This window comes from Mytilus edulis, chromosome 8, assembly GCF_963676685.1.
Source record: "Mytilus edulis chromosome 8, xbMytEdul2.2, whole genome shotgun sequence".
Taxonomy (NCBI): Eukaryota; Metazoa; Mollusca; class Bivalvia; order Mytilida; family Mytilidae; genus Mytilus; species Mytilus edulis.
Genome location: NC_092351.1, coordinates 34,686,556 through 34,713,919, shown reverse-complemented (window position 1 = coordinate 34,713,919; position 27,364 = coordinate 34,686,556). Strand labels below are relative to the sequence as shown.

Sequence of the window (27,364 nt, the reverse complement as noted above, 5' to 3'; positions counted from 1 at the left end):
TAATAGCCCTTGAATTCAAATGGAAAATGTTATTATATAATGTATTTCATATCTTCTTAAAAAAGATTACAACCGGACATTGAGAAAGCAACAATCAATCAATGTTACATATCCTCGTTTTAGGAATCTAAAGCTAATGGTACTAATATTGATGTCAGAAGAGTAATGGATACATGGGTTGAACAGAAAAATTATCCTATTGTCACTGTGTCAACTACAAGTAATGGTTTCAATTTAACACAGCAACGTTTCCTACTTAGAAACACCAGTCAGACCAATCAAACGTAAGTCATTTATTTCAGAAAGTTGGTCCAGTGGTATTAAATTTGGTATAATTTTGCATTGTTTCACTGTTACCTTTTTAACTTTTTTGGATTTGGGCGTCACTGATGAGTCTTTTGTAGACGAAACGCGCGTCTGGCGTAAATACAAAATTTAATCGTGGTATCTATGGTAATTTACGTAATAAAAGTACATGTATTTCTGAATAAAATGTAAATAGTGACATTGATGTGTAATTTACCAACCAAAATATACCGCCTAATCTTACGTATATCCCTTATAACAATCGATGGTGCCCTTATAACAATTGCTGATGCTCTATGTCAATCTCAGTCGGCTTAAACTTATCAAGATATAACATAATATAGATATAGGAAGATTTAGTATGAGTGCCAATGAGACAACTCTCCATCTAAGTAACAATGTATAAAAGTAAACCATAATGATTATAGGTCAAGGTACGACCTTCAACATGGAGCTTTTCCTTACACCGAACAGCAAGCTATAAAGGGCCCTAAAATTACTAAACGTGTAAAACCATTCAACGGGAAAACCAACTGTTTAATCTATAAAAACGAAAAACGAGAAACACTTATGAACCACATTAACAGACGACAACTAATGAACATCAGATTCTTGACTTAGTATAGGTGCAAACAATTGCAGAAGGTCTCCAGAATAACGATTTATAAACTACTTCGAGTAAAGGAAAACATATTTATAATAAAAATAAAAATATTTACTCGGACCGTGTGAACTGTATCACAGAGGCAACTTATTATCTATTAGTCTATAATGACCGTCGTAAATTCAATATAATGTCCTTTATGAAAACTAAAATAGCACAAATTCCGAATTTCGAGGGCAATTCAAAACGGAAAGTCCATTATAAAATGACAAAATCAAAAGCTCAAACATATCTTACAAATGGAAATCAACTGTCATTATTCTCGACTTGGTAAAGACATTTTCTTAATATGTAGAAAATGGTGGATTAAATCTGGTTTTATAGCTAGCTAAACCTCTCACTTGTATGACAGTCGCATAGAATTATAACGCATGATTACTTGAACAAAACTATACCTATTAGGGCAAAGTTTCTTATGGAATCGGACCTAATTTTCGAGCGTACTTCTGATTATTAATTTTGAAAGCTTTATGGTAGTTTAATGTGTTGTAGAACAAATGTTTTGCTATAGCTTGTAATGCAAATTGCAACGTCGTATTTTTTTATGTAGTGGTGATAATTTTTACAGATTTTTATGGGAAATTCCAGTAACTTACACGACAAATGTGCATCCCGATTTTGAACAAGATTACAGGAATATTACATGGATGAATACGACAGGTAACATAAATTGATATTATAGTTAATTTGTGTTATTCTTACATGTTACATATTGATATATAATATCATGATACATAAGGTAATTTGAATAAAATGGTGCCTTTTAAGTGATTGCAGTCTGCCATTTAATTGTATAGTTATTGAGCAAGTTTATATGATTGACACAGAATCCGACGTTGGCCATCTTTTGTGCCTGTTTACATACCCATGCCCCTTTTTTTCATTATTTCAACGGTTTCGGGCAAATGGAATTTGACATTGATTTTTCTATGTAACATTTTAGAAAATGTCAATTATGTCTTCACTTTCGCAAAGGAAGATATATTGTTTAAGTAGTGTTTTTCTTTTCTCTTTTGTTGTTTCAGTTCTTTTGTATCTTCTAGTTTTATAAAATCTTGAGGGGCCTCGGTGACCGAGACTCAGAGGTCTAAGTCGTTACTACTGTAAACACTAGCCAGTCAACACTGAGGTTGTGAGTTCGAACCACGCTCGTGCGGATGCACTCGACTCCAATCTTTATTGGCTAGGATTGTCAGTTTTCCTATTTAAGCTCGGTTGGGTTTTTTTGGGGCACTCCGGCGTCCCCCTCCCCAATAAAAACTGGCCGCCACGAAATAGCCTAAATGCGGTGCTTAAAAGTGGCGTTAAAAAAACAAAAATCAAATCAAATGCTAAAACCTTGTTCTGACCAAAACGTGTTCTTTTGAAATTGGTACGTTGGTCAATCTCCGTAAGACAACGTGTCGATAATCATCATGCCCTTTATGGGTACTTGAACATCGATCTCAGGGTCAAAATAGTTGATTCTATGGGTCATTGGTGCACAACTTCAAGAGGACTATGGACGATGAATCCCAACCTCAATGTTAAATATCAATTTTAGGATGATTTTCATGTCTACCTCTAAACTGTCAGGCTTTCCGTTTGTCGTGACAAGAACGTTTTCGTTGCATCGAGGAGGAGGGTCCTTATTCAATATTCCTATAATAGAAATTGTACGTTTATTATGAATATTCCAATTTGCCATGACATTAACTTTCCACTTCTAGAATGTGTTTGTTATGCATTTGTTTTACTGGAGTTACTTATATAGATGAAGATGAGACAACATTTTTATGCCCCATCTACGATAGTAGAGGGGCATATTTTTTTCTGGTCTGTGCGTCCGTCTGTGCGTCCGTCCGTTCAGGTTAAAGTTTTTGGTCAAGGTAGTTTTTGATGAAGCTGAAGTCCAATTAACTTGAAACTTAGGAGACTTGTTGTTTATGATATGATCTTTTTAATTTTGAAGCCAAATTAGACTTTTGACCCCAATTTCACGGTCCACTGAACATAGAAAATGAAAGTGGGAGTTTTTATGTTAAAGTTTTTGGTCAAGGTAGTTTTTGGTGAAGCTGAAGTCCAATCAACTTGACACTTAGTAAACTTGTTGCTTATGATATAATCTTTTTAATTTTGAAGCCAAATTAGACTTTTGACCCCAATTTCACGGTCCACTAAACATAGAAAATGAAAGTTGGAGTTTCAGGTTCAAGTTTTTGGTCAAGGTAGTTTTTGATCAAATTGAAGTCCAATCAACTTGAAACTTAGTACATATGATCCCTATAGTATAATCTTTCAAATTTTAATACCAACTTAGATTATTACCCAATTTCACGGTCCATGGAACATGGAAAAGGATAGTGCGAGTGGGGCATCCGTGTACTTTGGACACATTCTTGTTTATGGCTAGTTTTCATTTAACAAGCATTCATTAATATTCAGATATCTTAGAACAATGCCCTTTTTCTTTCGATTTTATATTACAAGTAGCTGATTTGAATGCTTCGTTCCAATCGGTAAAATATTAGGCCTCTCCATCTAACTCCAACTGTTTATATTTTGCTGTAATACTGCTGTCACATGTTTAGGGTGGACTTTTTCGTTTGAATGAATTCGCGTTTGTTAATTTTTGGTCTTTATAATGGACTGTATAATATGGATTCGCTCATTGGATAAGTCCATCGGGTGATCTATAGTTGCATACATGCTCGTCATTTTGAATATTTGATAGTTGTCGTCTCATTTCGATGATACCAAATATCTGTCTGTATTTACTTTAAATGTATGTGTAATAATATTTGCATAGTTTCATGAGTTTTCATCATATTCCAGATATCAGCATTGAAACTGCAGATAGCAACTACAGCTGGATTATTTTAAATATCCAGGAATATGGTTATTTCCGAGTAAACTATGATAAAGCAATTTGGAATAGAATAAATGAACAACTTAATCAAAATCATAATGTAAGCAGTTTATGTTACTTTTTGTTTTAGCTGTTCTGCTTCATTCTATACCCTAGATTTCTAAATATATTTTTAATTTAATCTGATTAATTGGCACTATAGATAAAGTTAGAGTTGCTATAATCAAATTGGCTACCTGATGTAATAAGAGTTGCTATAATCAAATTGTCTACCTGATGTAATATTGTAAAAGCTCATTAACCAAGAAGTCAGTGTTTTGAGTGTATAATGATAACAAAAGTTTTGGATACAAAATATCGATAAATGAATGAGAATCACAATGTGGGCTATTTTATATGTTAACGTTGTTGAGTTTTTAGATGCTTACTTTGCTGTTCTTGAAATATTTTGCTTTATTCAAATTGATCATTGATCTTCTATATATACACTAAGTAATACAATTTTATGTAACAGTAATCAATAGATTTGCCTAACACCTATATGAAATGGGAACACCATAACCATATACATTTTTAAATGCAGATTATCCACGTGGTAAACAGAGCTGCTCTCATAAGTGATGCATGGGCTTTTAATAAGTAAGTATTATAAATAATCCCACGCAAAACGTCTGAATTTACTACCGTCAGATTGTATGACGAAATTCAAAGTCGACTTCAGAAACATATATGTTTTACACATGACTTGGTCTTGCTTTTTTAAAAAGATGGTGTATTGTATAAACATTTATTGAGATGAGAAACGTCCAAAGTGTAGTGCATTGCTTTGGTAAATAAAAGCAATTTGAGTATACCGCTGTTTAATAGCCATAATTCGATTTAAATAAGACAAATCCGGGTCACAAACTAAAACTGAGGGAAACAAATCAACTATGAGAGGAAACAAAATGGAACAACCGAAACACTGAACTGCTATATAAACCAACGCCAACATTCATAGAAACGGACTATGTGACAATAACTGCCATATTCCTGACTTGGAACAGGACATTTTAGGGGAACATGGTGGATTAAACCTGGTTTCATTGCTAGCTTAACATCTCACTTGTATGACAGTCACATAAAATTCGTAAAAGTTTTAATGAAATCAGTATGTCCTATGTTTTTTTTGTAATTTGTTTATTTTTGACATAAAGACAGAAAACAATCAAGCAGGATTACACACATGTACAGTTTCAAGTATGGTCTTAAAGATATTATTATTATATGACAACTCTAAATAGCAAGACATACAACAAAATATAACTATAATTTTCGTACCAGTTATAAAATATTTAAATCACCTAGGACAGATTGTAATGGCAACCATTTTTTATCTATATATTCTTTTTGTGTAGGAGATAAGAAATTTACTGTATGTTGTTCTATTCTTATACAGTATTTTAAATATGCAATACTACCTTTCACAGAAGGTTTTTCTCCTGAGTTTTTACAGCTATAAATATAAAATTTTAAAATCAACATTATATGTTGTACTACATTATATGGGTCAAAAATTTCCCCAATACCAAAAATAACATCTTTTGCCTCTATATGTTTAAGGCTAAATCCACATTTTAATAATAAATCTTGAAGTGCTATCCAAATATTTTTGCTATATATACATTCCCAAAAAATATGCAATAAGCTTTCTTTGGTTTCAGTGCAAAAAGTGCACAGTTCTGTTTCTATTAAACCACATTTATAAAGAAAAGAGTTTGTGTATACAATTCTATGTAATAACTTGAATTGAAAATTTTGAAGTTTAGTGTTTTTTGTTGCTTGAAATGCCATCGAATAGATTTTGCCCCAATCATCAATCTTAACACATAAAGCATCAGACCATTTATTTTGTGATCTTAAAGGATTTTCTTTAATTTTTTCTAGAAATAATTGATAAAAATATTTACATGGTTTTTTATCATTTTTGAGTTTTTCTACAATATCATTTTCAATAATATCTAATCTACCATGATCTGAAATTGTTTTCTTCCAGATATTTGGGATTGCACTAACAAGACCATAATATTCAACAAAATTGGTTTTAACTGCATACTGAGTTTTAAGCTGCTCAAATGTCAATATGTTTTTCCCATCTGAGATTAAATCATTTATAAAAAATATACCATCATTACAATAATTTTCAAAAATAAATGGCTTTCCACATCTTTTAATATTAATATTCAGCCAAATGGGTTGACTCAGGATATTAATGGGATTGTTTTCATCTTTCACCTTTTCTGGCTTCAATATAGCCAGATTTAGAAAAATGTCCCTCCAAAAAGGATTTAACTTTTTTGCAATTTTTTCCAGACCCTCTTTTGTCAGGTACAATATTTTATCCCCTCCATATTTTTCTATATAACTCAATAATAGAATTTTCCAGGGAGAAATATTCAAAGGATCTAGCAATTTATAAAGCCATGACATTTTAAGGGACATACAAAAACTTTCTATATGTGGGAACTTTAAACCTCCCTCATCATAATTATTAATAATAACTTTCCTTTTTATTTTGTCTGGTTTTCCATCCCATAAAAATTTAATGAAAATTCCTTGTATTTCTTGTATAACCTGAACTGGTGGATTTGGAAGGACTGTCAGAACCTGTACCAAAAGTGGGAGAGCCAAAGTTTTTATAACAATGGTTTTGCCAATATATGTCAAGTTTCTGTATGACCATAAATTGAGAAGGCTTTTCATGCTTTTAATTTTTTCTGTATAGTTTTCTAAAGTTTTATCCTCATTTAAGAGATTAAAACGAATTCCCAACAGTTTAAACTTTCCTGAAGTATTCCAAGATAATTTCCTATTTGGTAACAGTTTTTCGTTACTGCCTAATCTTGAGCCAACCCATATGGCTTCAGTTTTATCTACATTTACCCTCAAACCAGCACAGTATGTCCTATGTTAACTCTAAAGTTAATTGAGAACATTCCATGATTATACAGCTACTGACTTTATGTGAAGTCGTATTTTTACTAGGTTCAGTTCCGATACTATAATAAATGTTTGATCATATTCTGGTCATACATTTATATCCACATGAAGAATGAATAAAAGAAAAATGCATTACCCTGACACCAATTAACATCACAACCAACTATATGTACACCAAGAGTAAAAACATACGTACACATTTCCTGTTAAAGTTATATTGTATTAGAGAACATAATGCTTTAAAATATTGGCTGGAGATACCAAGGACATAAAAACTCATAAATCGAGCCTAAGAGAAACTCATGTTGCAATGACAAAATAACGAAAGACAACGAAAAGAAAACTAGGTCAACATAACACATACATTTTTGTACGCATAGAACTTAAAATAAAGATTGAGTTACACGAAACTAACTAAAACTGACTGTCAACTCAGGTACTCCGGATAGGAAGGCTGATATTGTGGAAACCGCCATATATGCATGGATCTTATGATACGGACAAATTCGAAACAAAGTCTCATTTCGTTATCTGTGCTCATTTTGATTGTGTCTTTTAATAACGCTTGTTGCATGAGTGTAATCTACAAAGCCTTAACTACCTTAATGAATACCAAAGAGCGGTTCTCTAAAGAAACTTATTTTTACTTTTTTAGAGCAGGCATTTTAGATATAGAGACTGCTTTGCACACGTTGGATTATCTAAATAACGAAACAGAATATATTCCTTGGGGGGCAGCAGTTAAAGAATTAGCATACCTAGATAGAATGTTGGTTTCAACACCAGTATATGGAAATTTTGAAGTATGTACTTGATAATGCAATAACATGAAAACAATAGTGACAGAATTTGTCAATTATATTGATATTATCTTAACAGACGAAATAAGGAGTCATTTTAATAGTTGTTAATGTCTTGCATATCCCTTCAAGCAGTTCTATTGAACTCCTAGTTTTATATTTAGATTCTTAGGGAGAGGGCAATTGTTAATGCATGTGTTGTGTACATGAGTTAACTGCATATAATGTTATTAGTGTTCAAGGTTGTCCAATAGTCTTTGCATGGTTAGTTTATTTAATTTTGACTGAACATGCTATATGTCTCCTTTGTCGAACAATCCGCATTTTTCTTTATTGAAAACGTATAGTTGATAATAAGATATGTGGATTCTCAACGCCCATACATACAGAAAAGGCAACCATTGCATGTACTAAGTTGCATAAATGTTATGGAAACAGATATGCAAAGTGGTACACAAAACCATATGCATATATCGTGCCTTCTATTCCAAGGGGTAGAGAGCTTTAGCAAGATTTGACCTTTTTTCATTTCAATTTTGTATTTGCTTTGATTTTAAAACATTTTTAACCTAAAGACAATGATGACTAGAATGAAGACGAACCCTGCATCGTGTAGGTTTCATTATAAACCTGGTGCCTTAAATCAGTGTTAACAACCACTTGATCAATGTCACTGCAGGTTGAGGTTTTGTCCACTTAGGGTATCAAATGCCCAGTAGGCAGTGCTAAGTGCTGACATCAAATAACATTAGTAGTGTCATTCACTGTTATTAAAACAGCAAGGGTTTTCAACCTAGAGCTAGAAATAACATACGCAGCCAGATTAGAATCAAAATTTGGAATTATTTTATTGTTTTTCTTTTCATAATTACTGCTTCTTAATATTACGAGTTCTGAATTTAGTAATTCTCATTATGGTCATTGCGTAATGTACAATGAGAAGATCTTAAAAAATCGTACCAATTGAAATTCCTGTATGCATGGCCACTCGAAGACATATCAAATTTTTTATTAATCGTGACTCTATAAGCAACGCTTTGTTTGGTTATGGTCCACATTTCTGCTTGATTTGCTTTTATTTCATGGCATCTTTTTTAATTGATAAATTAATACAAATACTTTAAACAAAATCACCAGCTTAATATATCTGTAGACCGGTCCAACACATATTAAACTTTTTTTGTTTTTTAAGAAATTTATTAATACTTATGTTCTTCCATTTTTTCAAGCGCTTCATGATTGACAAAGTTAACAAGACTTTTATGGAACACCAGCTTAATATATCTATAAACCAGTCAGTTCAGAAAATGTAAGTAATAAGGTTTTTTTTATTCGGATATTTATACAACATTAAATGTTACAAATAGAGTAAATTTGTTCGTTTCTGTGACACAATATTATATTCTTAATGTTTATATGGCCCTTTGGCTTAAATGGTTGCATTTTCACATCAAAATTAAAAAAAAAAATATAAGTGCACTGCAAAACCTGGTCAGGTTTTAAGTTTTCTAAAACATAAGATATATTTAAAACTTATTTACTTACGGCATGCTCTGCCTTAAAACTTTTCCAAGTGCACAGGTTTGTCTGTACTCTGAGTAAATACTTAGGTGAAAATGCGGCTCTTTTAGACGAAGGGTCCACATGAACCTTAAGACAACTATTTGGAAAATAGAAAATATATTGAATGGTTTTCAAATTTTCTCATTTTCTCATTTTTAGTCGAGACTTAAAAGGAATTAATTGATGACTATTTTTCTCGTTTGTTTACAGATTGCTTCAGAGTTCTGTAGCCAGTCGTGCATGTAAATATGGTATTAAATCATGCGCAGATGAGGCTACGAAGATATTTAATGCATGGAGAGACCAAATAGAAGAATACATGTAAGTTTATGATAATGTTGCATGTTTAATGATGAATAACAATGTTTTTATTTTTTTATTATTGAGTTATACGCACACATACTCACGATATATGAAATTTATACAAAAAGATATGCCCTAATAAAACATGTTATTGTGCTGCATTTATATCATTTCTTCATTCGAATGAATTTTGTGGTTTACCATGACACAACAAGGACTTTGTCATAGCTACATAACACTTCTTTTAGTTATGTACCTCTATTAAACCTCTTTCTCGGACTCTTTACCATATAATGTCATTGTGCAAATTTACTTTGTTGTAGTGTCCTAAATTTTCAGGTTGCGGCAAGAAAATTATTGAATTGTTGTTCATACGTTTTAGCATAGCCCCAGATATAAGACGAACTGTATTATGTACAGCTCTGAGACATGGCAGTTCAGAGGACTGGGATTTCCTCTTCAGTAGATATGCTAACAGTTCCTCCAATGATCAAAGAACTTACTTAGATGCATTGAGCTGTTCTAGAGACAACTGGGTTTTACATAGGTAAATTGTACCTTTTTCTTCTTTTCCATTTTAAAGTCACTGTAATCGTTAATATAAAGCTGGTACTCAAATTAAAGCCCTGGTCAAAGATATTTTCTTCTTATGCAAATTATACATAGATCATATCAATATTATAAAGACGACAATTTTCTTATATAAACAAAAATATGAGGACAAAACACGTCATTCATTGTCATTTCCATCATAGCTGAATTATAATAAGTTCGTTGACAAAAAAAAACAATTTGACTTTAACACTGTATGAGAAAAGGCCATTTTCTCGCGGTTTTGGTGGCATTCTACTGTTTCTGCTCGTCGGTCGGGCTGTTATCTCTTTGAAACATTCCTCATTTCCTTTTTAATTTCTATTTTTACATCTTACTTATAAAGTTGATTTTTACGATCCGCTTTCCGTGTAATAACCAAATTATTTTCCATTTTAAAGGTACCTTGATTATAGCATACATATAGGCGACACAACAATTCGATCACAGGATGCTCGTTTTGCCATCTTGGCTGTAGCTTCAAACCCTCTAGGTCTTCAAATGACTTGGAGGTTTGTTCGTTCGAATTGGAAGTATATTGTCGAAGAGTAAGTATAGAGCGAGTATTTTTCTAATATTTCTTATTTGCATTTACAAAATAGCATGTTAGTTTACGTATCAAAATTATTGTACATCTGTTTAAGATGAATTTTAAATTGCATTCAGTATCTGACTATTGTGGAAAAAAACAATGCTATTAGATTTATATTTTTAGACGTCTTAAGTTGGAGATCGTCGCATTAATTGAAATTAAGGAATCAAAAGGATGTTCTTTTCACAATACATTATAAGTATTCTCCATGAGTTATTAGTTATTGTGATTAAGGAAAACACACTTCTTTCATACTAGTGTATGTAAATGATATCTGTATTGATTGTAGTTTTGGATTGGACAGTTATGCGCTAAATCAGATTGTTTTTGGAATGGCAAGGTTATTGTATACAGACTATGATATAGCAGAGGTATGTTGTGTTATAAAGCATTTAAAAATACAGAATCTAATCGTGTTTGCTTTTGTGTTTGAGAGCTGTCAAGAGTTATATCCGGATTGTTTTCATTTTAATGTGATTTATCATTTAATTTGAACTATCTCTAATAATATTTTCTGTTGTGGTACGGAAAGAGTCACATAATAATCTTTGTTTATAATTAATGTTAAAGTATTTTTTTGGCAGTGTGTAGACCATTTTAAAGTAAGCAAATTTTGTCATTCTAAGTAAACAATTGCAAGTATCAGTGATATATGTGAAAGTGAGCCTTTTTGTACTTTTTCACTTTTCTGAAATTTAACATCTGTATAATTGATTTTACAATTCATGAAATACTTTAACTGAAACTATGCGACACTTGTTATTTGTATAATTGTTTTCAACAATCATTACTCTTTTTATAGGTTGAAAAGTGGAATACAGAACACTTGGAGTTAGCGAATTCTTTAAATGGATTTGAACAAGGAATCGAAACCATAAGAAATAATAAAGCTTGGGTCGATCACAATTATAATGCTATGGCAGGTTGGCTACAGACAAATTATCCTAACAAGAACTTGTGACAGTGTTATTAGAAAATGAAATCAAATTGTGCATTTTGTTTTAAGAAAAGAAAGCAATCACTCTGGGATTTGTTCCTAATTTATTTTTTTAGAATTTTTATTGTAGACCTGTTTTTTCTCGATGATTTTAATTTGTTATGTCAATGCATTTTATCTGTCAAAAATATCTTACTATGATTACATGTTTAAATAACTTAATATGTTGTGCATAAAATCGACAATAATTATAAGAATGTTATAATGGCTGTAATATAAAAGAAATATTATAACATTCCTTTTTATTTTTCAAATTTTTAACTCCTTCGCACCATAATAATAGTTTCATTATTTGCTATTACTTTGCCTCTTCATAGTCTGTTTCTGCTGAATTTTCATTGTATATTATCTAAAAAACACTTTCAAAACATCTCCAACTCGACGATTGATCTGCGGTAACAAAGTTTTTATATTGTATTTATGCATTGTTAACTATATCGATAATACTGTTGCCAAAATAAAGCTTATAAGTAACATGTTAAGCATATATGACTTCTTCTATGTAAAACATGACCTATCTGAATCATACTTGGCAGTACGATTCATTGATACGTTTGGTCTAATATCTATCAAGAACATTACGATTAAAGGTATCTTCCATCGAAGTGAAAAGATCCAATTTGTAAGTTGGTACATTTTCTAACAGGTGAAACTGCGAGCTACTGCTCACTGATGATACCCCACCGCAAGTGGATAATTTTAATAGTGTAAAAATATGCAAGTGTTCGGTAAACAGGAAGTTGTTGAGTGATGAATCTGAAAACGCATTATACGGTATAGCTGACTTGTATAAATCCTGAAACCAAATTTCAGAAATCCTTGTATAGTAATTCCTGAGAAAAATGTGACGAAAATTTTCAACTTTGCTATCATATGTAAAATCATACAAGTGTTCGGTAAACAGGAAGTTGTCGAGTGATGAATCTGAAAACGCATCACACAGTATTGCAGACTTATATCAACCCTGAAAGCAAATTTCAGAAATCCTTGTATTGTAGTTCCTGAGAAAAATGTGACAAAAATTTTCAACTTGGTTATCATGTGTAAAATAATACAAGTGTTCGGTAAATAGGAAGTTGTCCAGTGATGAATCTGAAAACGCATCACACGGTATAGCTGACTTATATCAAGTCTGAAACCAAATATCAGAAAACCTGGTAGTGCAGTTCCTGAGAAAAATGTGACGAAAAATTTTCAACTTGGCTATCAGGTGTAAAAATGATACAAGTGTTCGGTAAACCGGAATTTGTCGAGTGATGAATCTGAAAACGCACAACACAGTATTGCTGAGTTATATCAAGCTTGAAACCAAATTTCAGAACTCCTGGTAGTGTAGTTCCTGAGAAAAATGTGACGAAAAATATTCATGGGACGGACGGACTGACTGACAGACTGACGGACTGACGGACTGATGGACTGATGGACTGACGGACTGACGGAAGGACGGAAGGACATACAGAGGTAAAACAGTAGGCCCCCCTTTTTTTTTAAAGCGGGGGTATAATTATAATATACGCATAAATTGTTAATGAACTATTATGAAAGATGTGCGTTGGATTTTGTATCTAATTTACATAATATATATATATCGGGGAAATTTGTTATTTTTATAATATATCACAAATAATATATCAGATATTGTATTCTTACTAATGCGGCATAATATGATTTTATATACCACAATATTCGAAAACCGAAAAAACTATTATAACATAACATCATAAAGGACTTTTAATCTAAATTGTGAGTTATGAACCCAAATGTTATTCAGCAGTTTCATCACTTGGTCTAAAGGTGATAAACACAGTTATAAATGTCGGCTAAACATCTCTCAATCATTATTTTTTCGTACTGTGTCAACATATTTGTGATTGAACATTCGTGCTGTGTTGAAGTGCAGACGACCATTCGATAATGATAAAAAAAAAATACTGAAGAGCCATCTGTATTTGACAAAGTTTTCTTTTAGTTTGCTCAAAGCAGAAAAATTGCCACAAAAAGTGACACCATGGTAAATTCCGACAAATAGAATATAAGTTTGGATTAAGTGTTAGTTGACTTTTTTTCTTACAATTACATGTCTTTGGATTTTTATAAAGATTCGTGCTAGTAGTTGTTTATATTTGTATTTTTAATCATATCGGTTTTTCTTCTACAATCGAAGGAAATTTGTAAACACAATCATATCCTATACATATATTTGCTTTAAACTTAAAATTGTATAAATAAACTCATCATAGATACCAGGATAAACGATTTAGATGGTTGATTCTTTTTACTTTTACATTCATACACAAAAGAAAAATAGAATTAAAATGATAATACATAAACAAAAATATCAATCCAGAATAACAAATGAAACATCTTAACAAAATACATGAATGTTGAATGTGTAAATACCGAGACACGTCTAAGAGCAATGCGAAAAACAATCATTTTCGGTACTTTGAAGAACAGATGACGTAAAATGATAAACCACAATCTAAGACGTAGTAAAACTATTCGTTAGTTAGTTTAGATATTTTTTGTTTTAAAATATTTTAAACGTTATAGATGTCAACTGCATTTGTAAACGGATCAAAATAGAAAAATGTTCTCTTTTCGGCCAAGTACAAAACATGCTGATATTTAGAAACGCAAAATCTGTATTCCATTCGTACACTTGTTTTTATTTCACAATCGTTACGTGGGGTTTTCCCCCTGTGAATTCTGCGCGTATCAATATTTCCAGAGTAAACAGACAAATTCTGATGTATTATGGTGAGTATGTATGAAAGCAATCACTGAAGGTAAAAGCACAATTAACATTTATTAAATTATATATCACAGATAAAATTATATAAATCATTCAAAACATATTACAGCAAAGCACACGAATAAGTGCATATTTATCAAAGTCATGAGGCTTATAATTTGATACGCCAAACGCGCGTTTCGTCTTCTAAAGACTCATCAGTGACGCTCAGATCAAAAAATGTATGAGGCCAAACAAGTACATAATATGTGCAAGGTGTATTTAACGATTTTTTTTGGTATCCACATTTGTCATTGAATAAAAAATGCAAAATGCATAACAAATCAAGTTTTAGATAAATTCCTGCATAGTAGTTTCTCACTGTACAACTTTATACTCAATCACATATTCAGGGTAACATTTTGCACCATCGTATACGACAAACTCCCTTTGTTGAAATTCTCCAACAACGGAATCAAAGAACTCATTATGTAGTATACATGTTGTTTGGCAAAGCTCTTTACAGGGTGGTCTTTTTAAATTTTGCATTTTATTTTGTGTCGTAAAAACATCTCCTAGACAAACCCTCATCACAAACATTGTACACAGTCCTTGGCCATCTGTAAAGAAATGCATGTATTGCTTATTCATAATCCAGATAACAGATTTGAGTGTTCATATTAATATCAAGGTGTTAATTTATAAATTAAGAATTTTGCTACAACCTCATTTCAATTTTTTTTTTATAATGTTTTACAGCAAATCATGTAATTGGTTCGCACAGTTTTATTTATTATTATCTAAACATGCTTTTTTACACTAGTAATTTTGGGGCACTTTATAGCTTGTTGTTCGGTGTGAGCCAAGGCTCCGTGTTAAAGGCTGTACATTGACCTATAATTGTTTACCTTTTTAAATTGTTATTTGGATGAAGAGTTGTCTCATTGGCACTCACACCACTCTTTCCTTTATCTATTTGTTTATGGAATATCTTTACAAAAAAATGTGTATTTCCTTTTGTTGTGTGTGTTGACTTAATATGTTTCGATTGTTCTGTTTTGTGGTTTAAGTTTTGTTCATTCTGTTCAATGGTTTATTATGTGTTTTTGTTCGGTTTCGTTATTGGCGGGAGCTTAAGGAGAACTTGGTTGGTTTTAGTTGCAATGTTACCGTTTTGAAATCTGTTTTATTGGGATTTAAATATCTACAAATTAATGTTATACCTGCCATTGTGTCCCAAGAATTGAAGTTTTATGATTTGAAAACAAATATTGGATGATTTATTTGTTTGTTTTTATTTGAAATGAGTATATAGTATCGTACCTGGTGGTGTATATTTATGGGAAAGACTGGCTTCTTCGGCAGCGTAAACTCCAGCTCCCAACCACAGTGTAGGAAAGTTCATAGCTGCTAATCTAGGATCTAGTCCATTTTGAAGAAGGACATCTACTCTCTCTTTCTTGGTTCCATGGAAAAGATAAACCTCATTTAAATCTTGATCTAATTGGTTTGCTATAGTTCTGTTTACATATTGTAAAGTGGTGACAGAACCGCGTGATCTTGGTGTGTTATCTAATGATTTACATGGTCCTTTACTTATTGCTCTACAAAAAAGTCTTTGACAGTCTTGAATGTACTTCTCAAACACTTTCAGATTTTCATTCCTCTTAATAGACACCACTCGGGCACCATTTATTCCAATTGTATTCAGGAATAGATTTTTAATTGATTGAAAAGTTGCATTATCTGGTTTAACGAGTTTGAAAGGTTGTTGTGAGTGTTTTACAAGTAGTTCCTTGATTGTTTTGTTACATTCAAAATGGCTCCAATTAGATGGAGGTCTTGGTTCTGCCTTGTATTTATAACGAAAATATGCTTTGGACCCTCTTTGTGGTATGGCCTGAATGTTCTGACTTGGTATGCCTGAAAGAACAAAATAAAAATTGATCGTCTGAAGCGGCACCAATCAAGTAAATTAAATAATTAGAAATCACTCTGTTCTGTTTCTTTTAGGTTGTGTTATAACTGGTTTTTTTATTATTAATTCAAATATAGTATTTGTAAATGGCAGTTTCATCAAATATGTCACATATGTTTTATGGTTCTTTTATATTGACTTAATGCATTTCGGTAATTGTTAAAGTAAATAAGACTAGAAAACAAACTAACTTTCACTGTTCATGTCATTATGTTTTTCTTTTTTCAATATACCCACATGTTTTTATCATTATTTTGCTAAATAATCTTGAAGTTTGACTTGCAGCTGATTTCGTTTATGATTTAATTTTCTACTTAATTTTGGGATTGCTCAGAAACAAAGGTCTTATATGACAGTTGTTTTCAATTTGCTTGATGTGTTTTGAGCGTTGATTTTGATCATTTTTGATACAATATTGTTTGTTAATTTATGTTATAGATGTATCATTTCTTTATCATAACTTAATGGATTTTGCTTGTCATTGCAAACATTTTGTTTTTAAAGAGATCTTTCAAAGGTTCCTTTTAGACTATTTTTGCTTCTTAGTTCGTGATTAGTTGTCTTATAATATCTACCCCAAGGTACACTTTGTCTTTAAACAAATCTCCAACTATGTTTGCTGCAAGTAGCTGCTTTAATAAGAAAAAAATATTTCCAGTTTTATGACAGCGATGTGTTTCCTAATTAACCAGAATAGTCGTCTTATGACTGATTTATTCGATTAAGTCCGATAACCGATTGTGGCATTTTGACTGGATATTGATTCCCAAGGCGGTTGATGCATGCAAAGAAGGATACAATTATCCTGTTGACACACCCTTAGGAAGCCATATAATCCCTCAGCTCAAATTTTTGATGAAAGAAGGTTTGATTGAATTTGATTTTTAATAACTTTTCTTTTGTTCGATTTATACGATTTCAGTAAACAACCGTCGCCTTAATTTAATGACAAGAGATCTCACACAGAAGAGTCTTATGGGTACGCTTGCAGCTTGTATATGATCCCTTTTACTTTGTTACTGGGTAAATCTCATTTCAGTGTCGTCTATGTAAATCCTGATAATTAATCTTCAAACCGGCACTGACGATAAATATAGTTTTTAATCAACATTATGCATACCTGGTGATCTGGAAAGCTCGTTTCTGTATGCCTGTAAATAAGATAAGTAGACGTGAATAGATCAGGATGAATAAAATTTATATCAAATCAGCTAAAAGTATTTTTTAGTATGTATATGCTCCCCAGCATGCATTAAAGACCAGTCGATTTGGGCCATGCTACTTACCTGCTGAAAGACCTACAACAACATGGTGGCTAGGACAATGAATCACTTACGGATTTTGTTTCTTTTTTGAAATTTTTCATTTAACGTTATAAATGAAGATACGATTTCTCACAAAGTTTTATATCTGGTTACAGAAAAATATGATGATACATAAAACAATCATACACTAATCAGCTTTGATGGCTCACCAAGAAGCAATTGCCTCGTATTCATTATTCTCAAATGAAGTGTATATGCTTTATGAAACCCTGATAGATGTATAAGAACTATACTGTAACGCCATCTAATGAAAGTAACAAATATTCAGATATTTTATGACGTCCTTTCACAAGATGCCAATTAAGATTCTAAGAATATGAAGGTTATCCCAGAACCAGATGTGTTCGTCACGCTGTATTTCCTATCATTCAAACAAAAGTTTACGTGGTTGAGATATAAATCCAAGAAGGTAGTAAAGCCTGACAAAAACATAGTCTTACATACAGTTTTCTCTTTGGACTGCAGTCTTTAATTTGCTTACTGTAAGCGATCATCAAATTATTTTATTACTCTAATAAATATCTGCTTACAACAACAAATTGATGAGAAGACAAACAAACACGGATTTAAAAAAAATTATTGATAATGTTTCCGACAAAGGCCATAAACATTTCAGAATTAAGTACTCATTATCTTCTTATCATTCATCGATCAGTGAAACATTTTATGTCTACAAACAAACGTGTACAAAAGATGAGCCATACAAATATACATTGTTTCATTATATTGCTGTTAGAGACAACATTATAAGGGATACAATTTAACACAGCTTATCATATGCGCATAGTTATCCCAAGGATGATATATCTTCTTTCTTTATATGGACATCTTGCCTTTTTAATACTCTCAGTACCTCATTGAAATTTTTAAAAAAACCAGCAGAAGTAAGATATATTTTTTTTAAATCTATTTAATTTTCTGCAAGCTAAAAATTGGAGATTTAAACTCAAAATTAGTCATTTTTACTGACAGTTTATCAATGAATTGTCTGCTGACTTAACCAAAACCGTAAAATATATTTTGCAATTTGAACAACTTTGTGGGAGTCAATTTCAAAATTTTATATTTCATAGTAAGTCGTTTTCTTATTGCAGTGACGGATCTTTTTTGTACGGCAAATACAACTAAATGAGGATAGTTTATTAATGCATTGTATTACAAATTATTTAAAGATTTTTTTACCTTTTCGATACTTGACCAAGTGATGTTACCGCCATATATGACAATTTTGATATCTGAAATTGTTGTTTGTTGATGGTGATTAAGGAAATCACGTATTGCATCTATTAATATGGATGCTGAAATGTCAGATGGGAATTTCAGTTCCCCTGTACCAATCGCCGGAAAAGCTATACTGTGAGTTCCATATCTACTTGCTGTTGTTAAACAGTCTTTCACAAATTTTGAAAGAACCTAGAATTGGAAAACAAAAAAACCTTTGAACTTATTTTTAATTACAGAACACGAATGCAAAATTTAATAAACCCTTTTATCTATTTAAAAAGATTACATTGAAAAACATGGATCATCTGTTTATACCTCAGTAAGATTAGATAATCAATGACAAGTAATTTCGTAATTTGCATTTAGTATTGTAAATTTTTGAAATTACTTGAAAGTGTTTCATATAAATATCACAAAATTTACAGTAATTGACAATGTAGTATAACATATTTTAAAAACTAGACTAATTGGTTTACTCCGTACCTTTTACTGCTTAATCAATTGAACAGGGAGAACTATAAATGATTCTTATACTTTATTTTCATTTTGTAAGACCTATTATAAATAAAAGGCTTTGATAACGCCGTCAACGAACGGAGCTTATAGAAATATTTAATTTTTACCATCTGTAGTTACCTCATCTGGTTTTGCATTCTCACCATTGGCAGAGAAGCATAACACCTTTCCGTGGTAAACCTTTTTATATCTCAGGCCATAACCATTGGTAACAACAAATTCACCATTTTTTAAAGTACCGTCAAAACCGTCATCTATTTCATTTTGTATTCTTTGTCCTCCAACTTTTAAAACAGCGGTTGAAAGTCCTGCTGTTTGATTCAGCTGCATGTTATGTGAACACGTGTGTACTAAAACGTCTGCCTGTTAGGTAGAAGGCACTCAACAACTCATATTGTAAGGGGAAAAAAATTGTCAGACGTTATGAAAAAAGTAAAATCACAAAAATTCTAAATACTAAATTCTTAGTGGAATCGGTTCGAAGCACCATATCAATTTAAATTCATGCTGTCGATGAATATATATTTAGCATTCACTAAGTAATTTTCAATTTCTATCAAATAGTAGTACAATAAAACAAAGAGACATAATATCCCACTCAACTGTATTACTATTATTAATACTAAACAAATTGAGTCCTAGATAGACATGTACAGCAGTAAATTGGATTTTTTTTTAATTTTTCAAATGACCAAGTCTTGTATCGGAACCAAAGTCTCCATGGTTTACTTTTCTTCATAGTTTTCTTGATAGCGAGTAGCTGCTTGGATCAAATTATTGAACTATGTGTAATCCAAGTAGTAAAGTTGAAGTCATCATTATTTGATTCACCTTGATGACCTGGGGTGTGATATACTTTCGACTTCAAAATCATGAGCTATCTAAGCAAAAAGTGAAATAACTAAAATACCGATCTCCTTTAAATACTTCTAATGGCAAGTTCCTAAGCAAATGTCATGATGAGTTTATCTATATAAAGGTTTAAGGGTTTGTATCAAACTGCGATGATGCAGTATAATAAAGGAAACAGTCAGTCACATTACAATACCGATCACTTATAAGTTTAATTTATCTCCAAATTACATGTATTTATTGATAATAACACATCAATTATCTTTTGTCTAAACCAATGTTAAATCGAACAAATACCTGTTTCTGTGTCAGATCTCCTACCATGACTTTAATAGTTGTGTTCCCTAATGTCGTACTTCCAGACGTCCTTTCCATCAATCCCCTGGCCTCATTCCCTGTAATATATTAAACATAATTCAAGTTTACTAATACTTAGTTTTCTTCAATATTCCAGGAACTAATTTCTCCTTACCTTTTTATTGAATTTCCACATATGTATCTACAATAATTAACTTTTTTTTAGTAATTATAACATTGATGAAAACAATATGTCTGCACCATATGCCTATTTCGACCAAAATATTTAAGATTTGAGGCTTTTAGAAAATTAGGCCCAAAAAGACATCAAAAGAATAACTATAGTGGTTCAGGGAATCAGAGCTTTGCTTGAGGGGGATGTATTCATTTATCTTACCTCCTATACATTTCTAGGAATGTGATTGGTTAAAAGCGCCCTCGTGGAGACCGTGTATATTTGAAATTAGGTTAGTAGGGAGGCGGGGCTTATTTCATACACGGTAAGTAGTGATTATACGTCCCTTTATAAAAAGAAAACGGTACTGAGAAAAAATCGTAAAGCCTAAGGTTTCAACAGACGAAGAAAGTAATGATAAGTTGAAATAAATTCGTAAAACACATTTAAACCTAAAAAGTTGTTATTGTTGGTATCTGTTCTTGTAGGATCAATGAAAGTAATTTCTTAATGCTAACAGTATTGAAGACTTTGATAGGTCACTAGTCAAAATTTCACACGTTGAGATAGTCGGTAAGATAAATTCGTTACCCCATATATACCGTATTAGGTCACTAGCACACTATGAACTAATATTATTTTAAATAATTTTGTTATAGCAAATCTTAACAAATGATGTACTGTCGTACCAGTACCGAAAAAATGGATACTGGGTTGGTTATACCCTCGGATACTGACAGTACATCAACAATGGTATTGAAAAAAGTAAAATCACAAAAATACTGAACTCTGAGGAAAATTAAGAACGGAAAGTCCCAAATAAAATGGCAAAATCAAAAGCTCAAACACATCAAATGAAGGGACAACAACTATCAGATTCCTTACTAAGTACGGGCATATTCTTACGTAGAAAATGGATTGAACCTGGTTTTATAGCGCTAAACCTCTTACTTTAGTAATCGACCCAGAGATAGAAATAACATAATCGGTACATATTATCCTGAATTACAAAAATTCTTAATTATTAACAACTTGAAATTATAAACCTTTCAGTCTGGCTCTTCTTCTTGCTGCTGCAACAAATTTCTGAAATCAAAAATAAATCATTAATATAACTGTTCTTTTTACACTGTCAAAACATATCTTGTTTGAAAGGGACAAATTATACTCTGAATCGAAAAAATATCTCTAAAACTGACATCTTCAAGATTATTGAGTAATATTATGTTTGGTGGACTTATTTTTCAAACTTTGTAGTTGATAAACTTAGAAACCATTCAGAAACTAACGTGCAAAATTTCTTAGGTAAACGTGACCTTTTACAATTTTGCTATTTTGGTTGGTTTTCTTTTGATTACATTCCTTATAAAGTGGATATAAATTCGAGGCGTTTAATTCACATTTATATACTCCTGTATATACAGTAGTTCAGGACTTGTGATTACTGAACGATTCTTCTAGATTGAAGGAACATATTGAAACGAGTGGTGTAAATGGTGATAGGGAAACAGCTTTACGAATGATTATTAGACTCCATCATAATTTGGTCGACCGCTATAGAAAATCTGTGTCAAATATGACGTTGGATATGTTCTGTTGGTTTGGGTTTGATTATCACTAGAAGTGCTACTAGTTGAACAGGAAGCACATGCATTCACGACTGGATTCTAGATTGTTGTTCTAGATTCAGATAGTTTAATATAACTGTGTGTGTCAGTCTTCATTTTTTCTTTTCGATCATGTAATTATTATTTCGCCTCTTTTTTATCAGGTTTCCTTCGACTTAATTAAAATAATTCGTCATTCGCTACAACCCAAACATACCTGATACATTTGGTCTTGATAAACAACACATATTACTAGTTCCAACTTTGGATTATGATTTTGTTCGTTGTACCTTTCGACTGCTTCGAATAATGCATTAGCTACGACATTTGGATTGTAGTTCAAATTGCCAGTTCCAAGGGCAGGAAACGCAATTGACTGATGTCCCAAACTATCTGCTTCTTTGAGACACACATTCAGTGCTAAATGAATATACTTTAAAATAAAAGAGATATATGTAATTATTAGAAGACAAAACTCTTTTAGCTTTTACAATGCATCTTTACAAACAAAATGTCAAGTTCTAAGTGTCATATTGTTTCGACGTATTAATGTATTCATTGCATTAAACGATTTAGCCTTTAGCTTTCTTATAAAAGATTAATGTACAATAGTTGCTTCGGACGCTCTAAATATATAAATCTACATATGCATTGGTTGTTGGAGTATGTAAAAATACACACACAATACGCTTGTCCGAAATGAATGCCTTTAACATGTAAAGCATTTTTTTTTAACGGGCTTTTGATGTTACAATAAAAATAAGTGTATACTATATTTTGTCTAGCAGTAAATATTCCTGTATGTCGAATGCTGGTGAATTGGTTCTTTGTGATTCACCTTGTTTCAGAGCAGGGATTTGTAAAAAAAAAAACCACTGCATATCAACAAAGTCCTGAAAACCATACTTTTTACTATATTTAATGCTAACTGTTTGAAAAAGAGTGCAAACATTTAAAAAAACAACCTGTGATAAACATCCAATACAAAACATAACAAAACATTGCTATGATTTAGGTCTTCTATTGTGTTTGTATACAGTTGTTTGTCTTTTTGTGTTTGTCGTTTTTTGCCATGGTGTCATCAGCTTATTTTCGACTTATGAGTGAAAATGTTCCCTTGTTATTTTTCATTATTTCTAGTTTAACCTGCACAATGACGAAGACGCTTGATGAACTTAAATAGCACACGGATACAGGCGATCCCATAATTAGTAAACGATGCCATAATTAACGAATTTTTCATATGAAGGACAAAACTCTACAGTGGTAACTACGCGACTTTAAAATGCGTATAAAAAAGAAGCTTGCAAACTACATGTAGTACTATCGTTGATTTATGAAAATGGTGATTAAGTGATATGATTTGCATATTAGGAAATACGTTGATATATTTGGTCGAGAGAACATCCGATAGTTGATCTTGACGTTAATTATTTTTCGATAGACGACGTTGCATGAACTTCTTTTCGTAACCAATGTAAACAAGATAATAACACCGACGTTACGAAATTTATTATCACTGCACGTTAATCGTTAAATAGAATAATACACAAAAATATTTGTTTGAATGATAATAAGAGTTTTGCAGTTAACTTTTTATCAGATAGCACATTTCATTGAGTACATATTTTTTGCGCTAACCGAAAAATATATTCATGCGCCAGGCCTATTCAATGACATACATATACAATTAACGTGTGATAGAGGTAACGAGTGTGGACAAATATTTTCCTTATCTCCAATTTTAAAGAATTATAAGGATTAAATGCCTTTTTTAAGGAATTTATTGGTGTATAAACTGGACCAAGTCACTCACAAACATATATTATGTGTTTGTGATTGAATTGGTCGAGTTTATACACCAACAAATTCCTTTAAAAAGGCGTTTAATTCTATAATAACGTCTGGTTTGTGGCAAATTGATATTATTCAAACCTTTTCATCTTCAGAATCGTTGTAATGTGGAAGATATATATGAAATATATTTAAAGCTTCTAAATAGCCAGGTCCAGTAATTGCAACATCACCCGGGTTTATTTTAAACGGATATTTAACGTTACATTCACTTTGAATACTGTTGCCAGCAGCTGACAGGATTGCCTGGGATGATGGTCCTGCTTTGTCAAGTTTTAACTCAGCATTCGTGGTATTGACTATCACATCAATCTATTTAAATTTCAAAATAATATATGTATATATACTATTACATGTTCGTGATACATACAACTAATTGTTATAAAAATAGAAACGGCCATGGTATATTCAGCAAAGTTGCAATCACTGTTAGGTTGTACTCGTAATTATTTGTCATCTAGGTACATCGTTTACATATCTTTTTGTATGATGGGTTAGTAATGTTCCTATTTCATGGATGTACTTTGAGTCTCTTTGAATTTAAAATTTGAAAGTTTTTGACACATAGAAAAATTAAAGTGTTTAAACAAGATTAGTTTTTAAATGTAATTATTAGTTCCGGTATTCAAATTAGACTGGATGCAATGTTTAATATTTCCGGTATTTAAATTAGACAACGCAATCTATACGACAAAAAAGTGAACCAACAAAATACCTGTTTTGACAAGCAACTGGCACGTAACAAACTATTGTATCAGTATCAGGTTTTGTACATAGTGTATTTCCCTCTTACTTCAACTTTTAAGATAGATAATAAGTACAACAAATGCTTAAGTTATGATGCAAATATTTTTAAAGCAGATAAAAACAAATTATTACCTCTTGAGTTGCGATGTTCCCTTTCACAATACTAACAGCCGTTCGGCCAATCTGCAAGTATCCATTTCTTCTTCCTAAACGTTTAAAAACAAAATGGTGTTATATCTAAAAATATGCAAATAGGAATAACCACATCATGTAGGCGTTATTATATTCAATTTACGGTAGAATATTTAGTACTTATAAGCGTCAGTGCATGTTTTTTACTTCTTTAAGGTGGTACCTAACACTACAGGGAGATAACTCTGTACAGTCAGCTAAACGTTTTAATTACGTTGTGTTGTAAAGGGAATAATAAGCTTCACAAAGATCAAAATTGGTGTTTGTCAAACTGCTATATAACCTGTGTAATTTTTCTGACAAAACGGTTGGTTAAAAATTTTGAAATTTTTATATTTTTTGTTAAAGGGTCAAAGTAAATACTTTGTCAAAATTTTATCAAAATTAAACGAGCCAAATAAATTTTAGTGAAAGTGTTAGGTACCACCTTAAAACACCTTTGATTTCTGCATCTTTGAAAGCTCCCCCATTAGTTTGTGTATCGCAGTTTAAGTGAGCGACCATGAAAGGAAAGGCAAAATATACCAAATGGATATTTGAAACGCAAAAGTCAAAGGCAAACAGACAATGGTGTGGGAAAACGAAAAGAAATAAAGAAAAGAAAAACCAAAATAAACAGAAGACTTAGCACAAACACTATCAATAACCGGAGGGGTTCAAAAGCTCATGAATAGTAAACAGATCCAACGAGTTTGGCACTATTAATGTTGCTCATGTTAGTATAACACCTGGTGGTAAGTCTTACTTTATAGGTCACATTCGAACAAAAGAGGATTGAATTGTGGTTACAACAGCTGGAACATATGCGTCGACATCTGTGAAATAGAAATTCCATAACTGTACACCAACTCGTTATTGAAGACGCATATATGTAAAGATCGTTTGAACATGCATATTTCAGGAAGAAAACATCCCTGATCTCATAGATATATTTACGGATCAAAATAACTCCAATTGCAGGAACATAATAAGGAAACTTGTGAATTGTTAATATAAGTATTAGGACGCGTCCTGTCCACCATTTGTTACCAAAATAACATATTGTAAAAACACTTGTATATTTTGAATTATTGAATACGAATTTTGACTTCTTGACTATTTTGGTTTGGGTTAGTTTTCGAAATATAATAATGTAACGAGATGGCTGGATGAAGAGGGTCTTGCCTCAGTTTGTTTGTGGGTATTTTGTTCTTTTTGTTGTTTGTTTTTTGGTTTTTTTTAATAATTTTTATGTATTTATTTATTTTATATTTTTTTTTAAATATTTAACCATGCCAATACGGATAGAAATACTGGTTTCAATAGCCGAAAATACTGACAAAATACAGGTTGAGGTACTCATAAAATAATGTTTCATTTCGATGAGAACTGAAAAAAGTTGATGATATTTCTTTAATAGATACTAAATTCCTCAAATTTTCTAATAATAATTATTTACGAATTGGTCTTAAAAGTAAGGTAAGTTCAATCTGCTTATTTCTGTCAATTTAGACACTTTATGTATACCTTTGTTCAAAGCGGTGCTTTAAATTTGGTTTCCAAAGCTTTAGTGTCGAGTCTAACTGTTTAATATTGATCTAGATGATTCAGATATTTGTTAAGAAGTGATATGCAAAAGAAAACTTACATTATATAGGAAAAAACAGATTATATATAAACATTCGGTTAAAGTTACTAAAGTGTTAATGCATGATCGTTTATTTTGTTTAACAAAACGAAAGTTGTTTCAGTAAAATTCATAAATCGTCGGTTCGTTGGTTTCATTATATAAATCGACATTTTGTTGTAACGAAATTTAAATAAAACAATTATAAGTTGGAAATTTATAAATGTGATATTCATATAAAAAGAGATAATATGAGAGTGTATCACTTCTGTTAGCATGGTTAGTGCGCACTTAGTTTTGACATCCTGCCAAATTAGAATTTAGATAAGTGTATTATTTTCGTTATTTCAATTTGTTTAATTAAAATATCATTTTAAAAAGTGCTAAAAAGAAAATATTAGAAATGTAACATGTATATATATAAATATGATTGAACTATTGTCTTACCGCTCATTTCATTATGTTATAATGCTTCATCAACCCTTTTATTGATAAGATTATTGTCAAAACTTTTTACTTGTTGGTGGGAACAAATGACAAGGATGTATTATAAATATTGTTGGAATTTGTATGGTCTAAAAATAGAATAAAATCGAGAAAAAAAATGATTTCCA

The 27,364-nt window shown here is 31.5% G+C and overlaps 2 protein-coding genes across 3 annotated transcripts in view; one reads left to right on the top strand and one right to left on the bottom strand.

Moving 5' to 3' along the window:
- LOC139486754 (aminopeptidase N-like) overlaps positions 1–12,125 on the top strand; it is a 41,836-nt gene extending 29,711 nt beyond the window's left edge. For both annotated transcript variants that reach the window (XM_071271692.1, XM_071271691.1), the window contains 11 exons: positions 124–284; positions 1,539–1,630; positions 3,785–3,918; positions 4,402–4,457; positions 7,453–7,600; positions 8,827–8,906; positions 9,371–9,481; positions 9,846–10,010; positions 10,456–10,602; positions 10,936–11,017; positions 11,449–12,125. In XM_071271692.1, the coding sequence (XP_071127793.1) occupies positions 124–284; positions 1,539–1,630; positions 3,785–3,918; positions 4,402–4,457; positions 7,453–7,600; positions 8,827–8,906; positions 9,371–9,481; positions 9,846–10,010; positions 10,456–10,602; positions 10,936–11,017; positions 11,449–11,607 (1,335 nt within the window). In that variant the 3' untranslated portion in view covers positions 11,608–12,125. The remainder of the gene's footprint in view (positions 1–123; positions 285–1,538; positions 1,631–3,784; positions 3,919–4,401; positions 4,458–7,452; positions 7,601–8,826; positions 8,907–9,370; positions 9,482–9,845; positions 10,011–10,455; positions 10,603–10,935; positions 11,018–11,448) is intronic.
- A 2,302-nt stretch (positions 12,126–14,427) lies between these two features.
- On the bottom strand, positions 14,428–27,320 carry LOC139486752 (protein mono-ADP-ribosyltransferase PARP15-like). Its single transcript, XM_071271689.1, has 11 exons — positions 27,198–27,320; positions 25,085–25,158; positions 24,287–24,517; positions 22,569–22,784; positions 21,791–21,830; positions 20,570–20,667; positions 19,541–19,783; positions 18,863–19,093; positions 17,476–17,506; positions 15,701–16,300; positions 14,428–14,997 (listed from the first exon to the last, which is right to left on the bottom strand). The coding sequence occupies exons 1-11, from the start codon at positions 27,202–27,204 to the stop codon at positions 14,756–14,758; spliced, it is 2,013 nt and encodes a 670-aa protein (XP_071127790.1). The 5' UTR covers positions 27,205–27,320; the 3' UTR covers positions 14,428–14,755.
- Between the last annotated feature and the right edge of the window lie 44 nt (positions 27,321–27,364).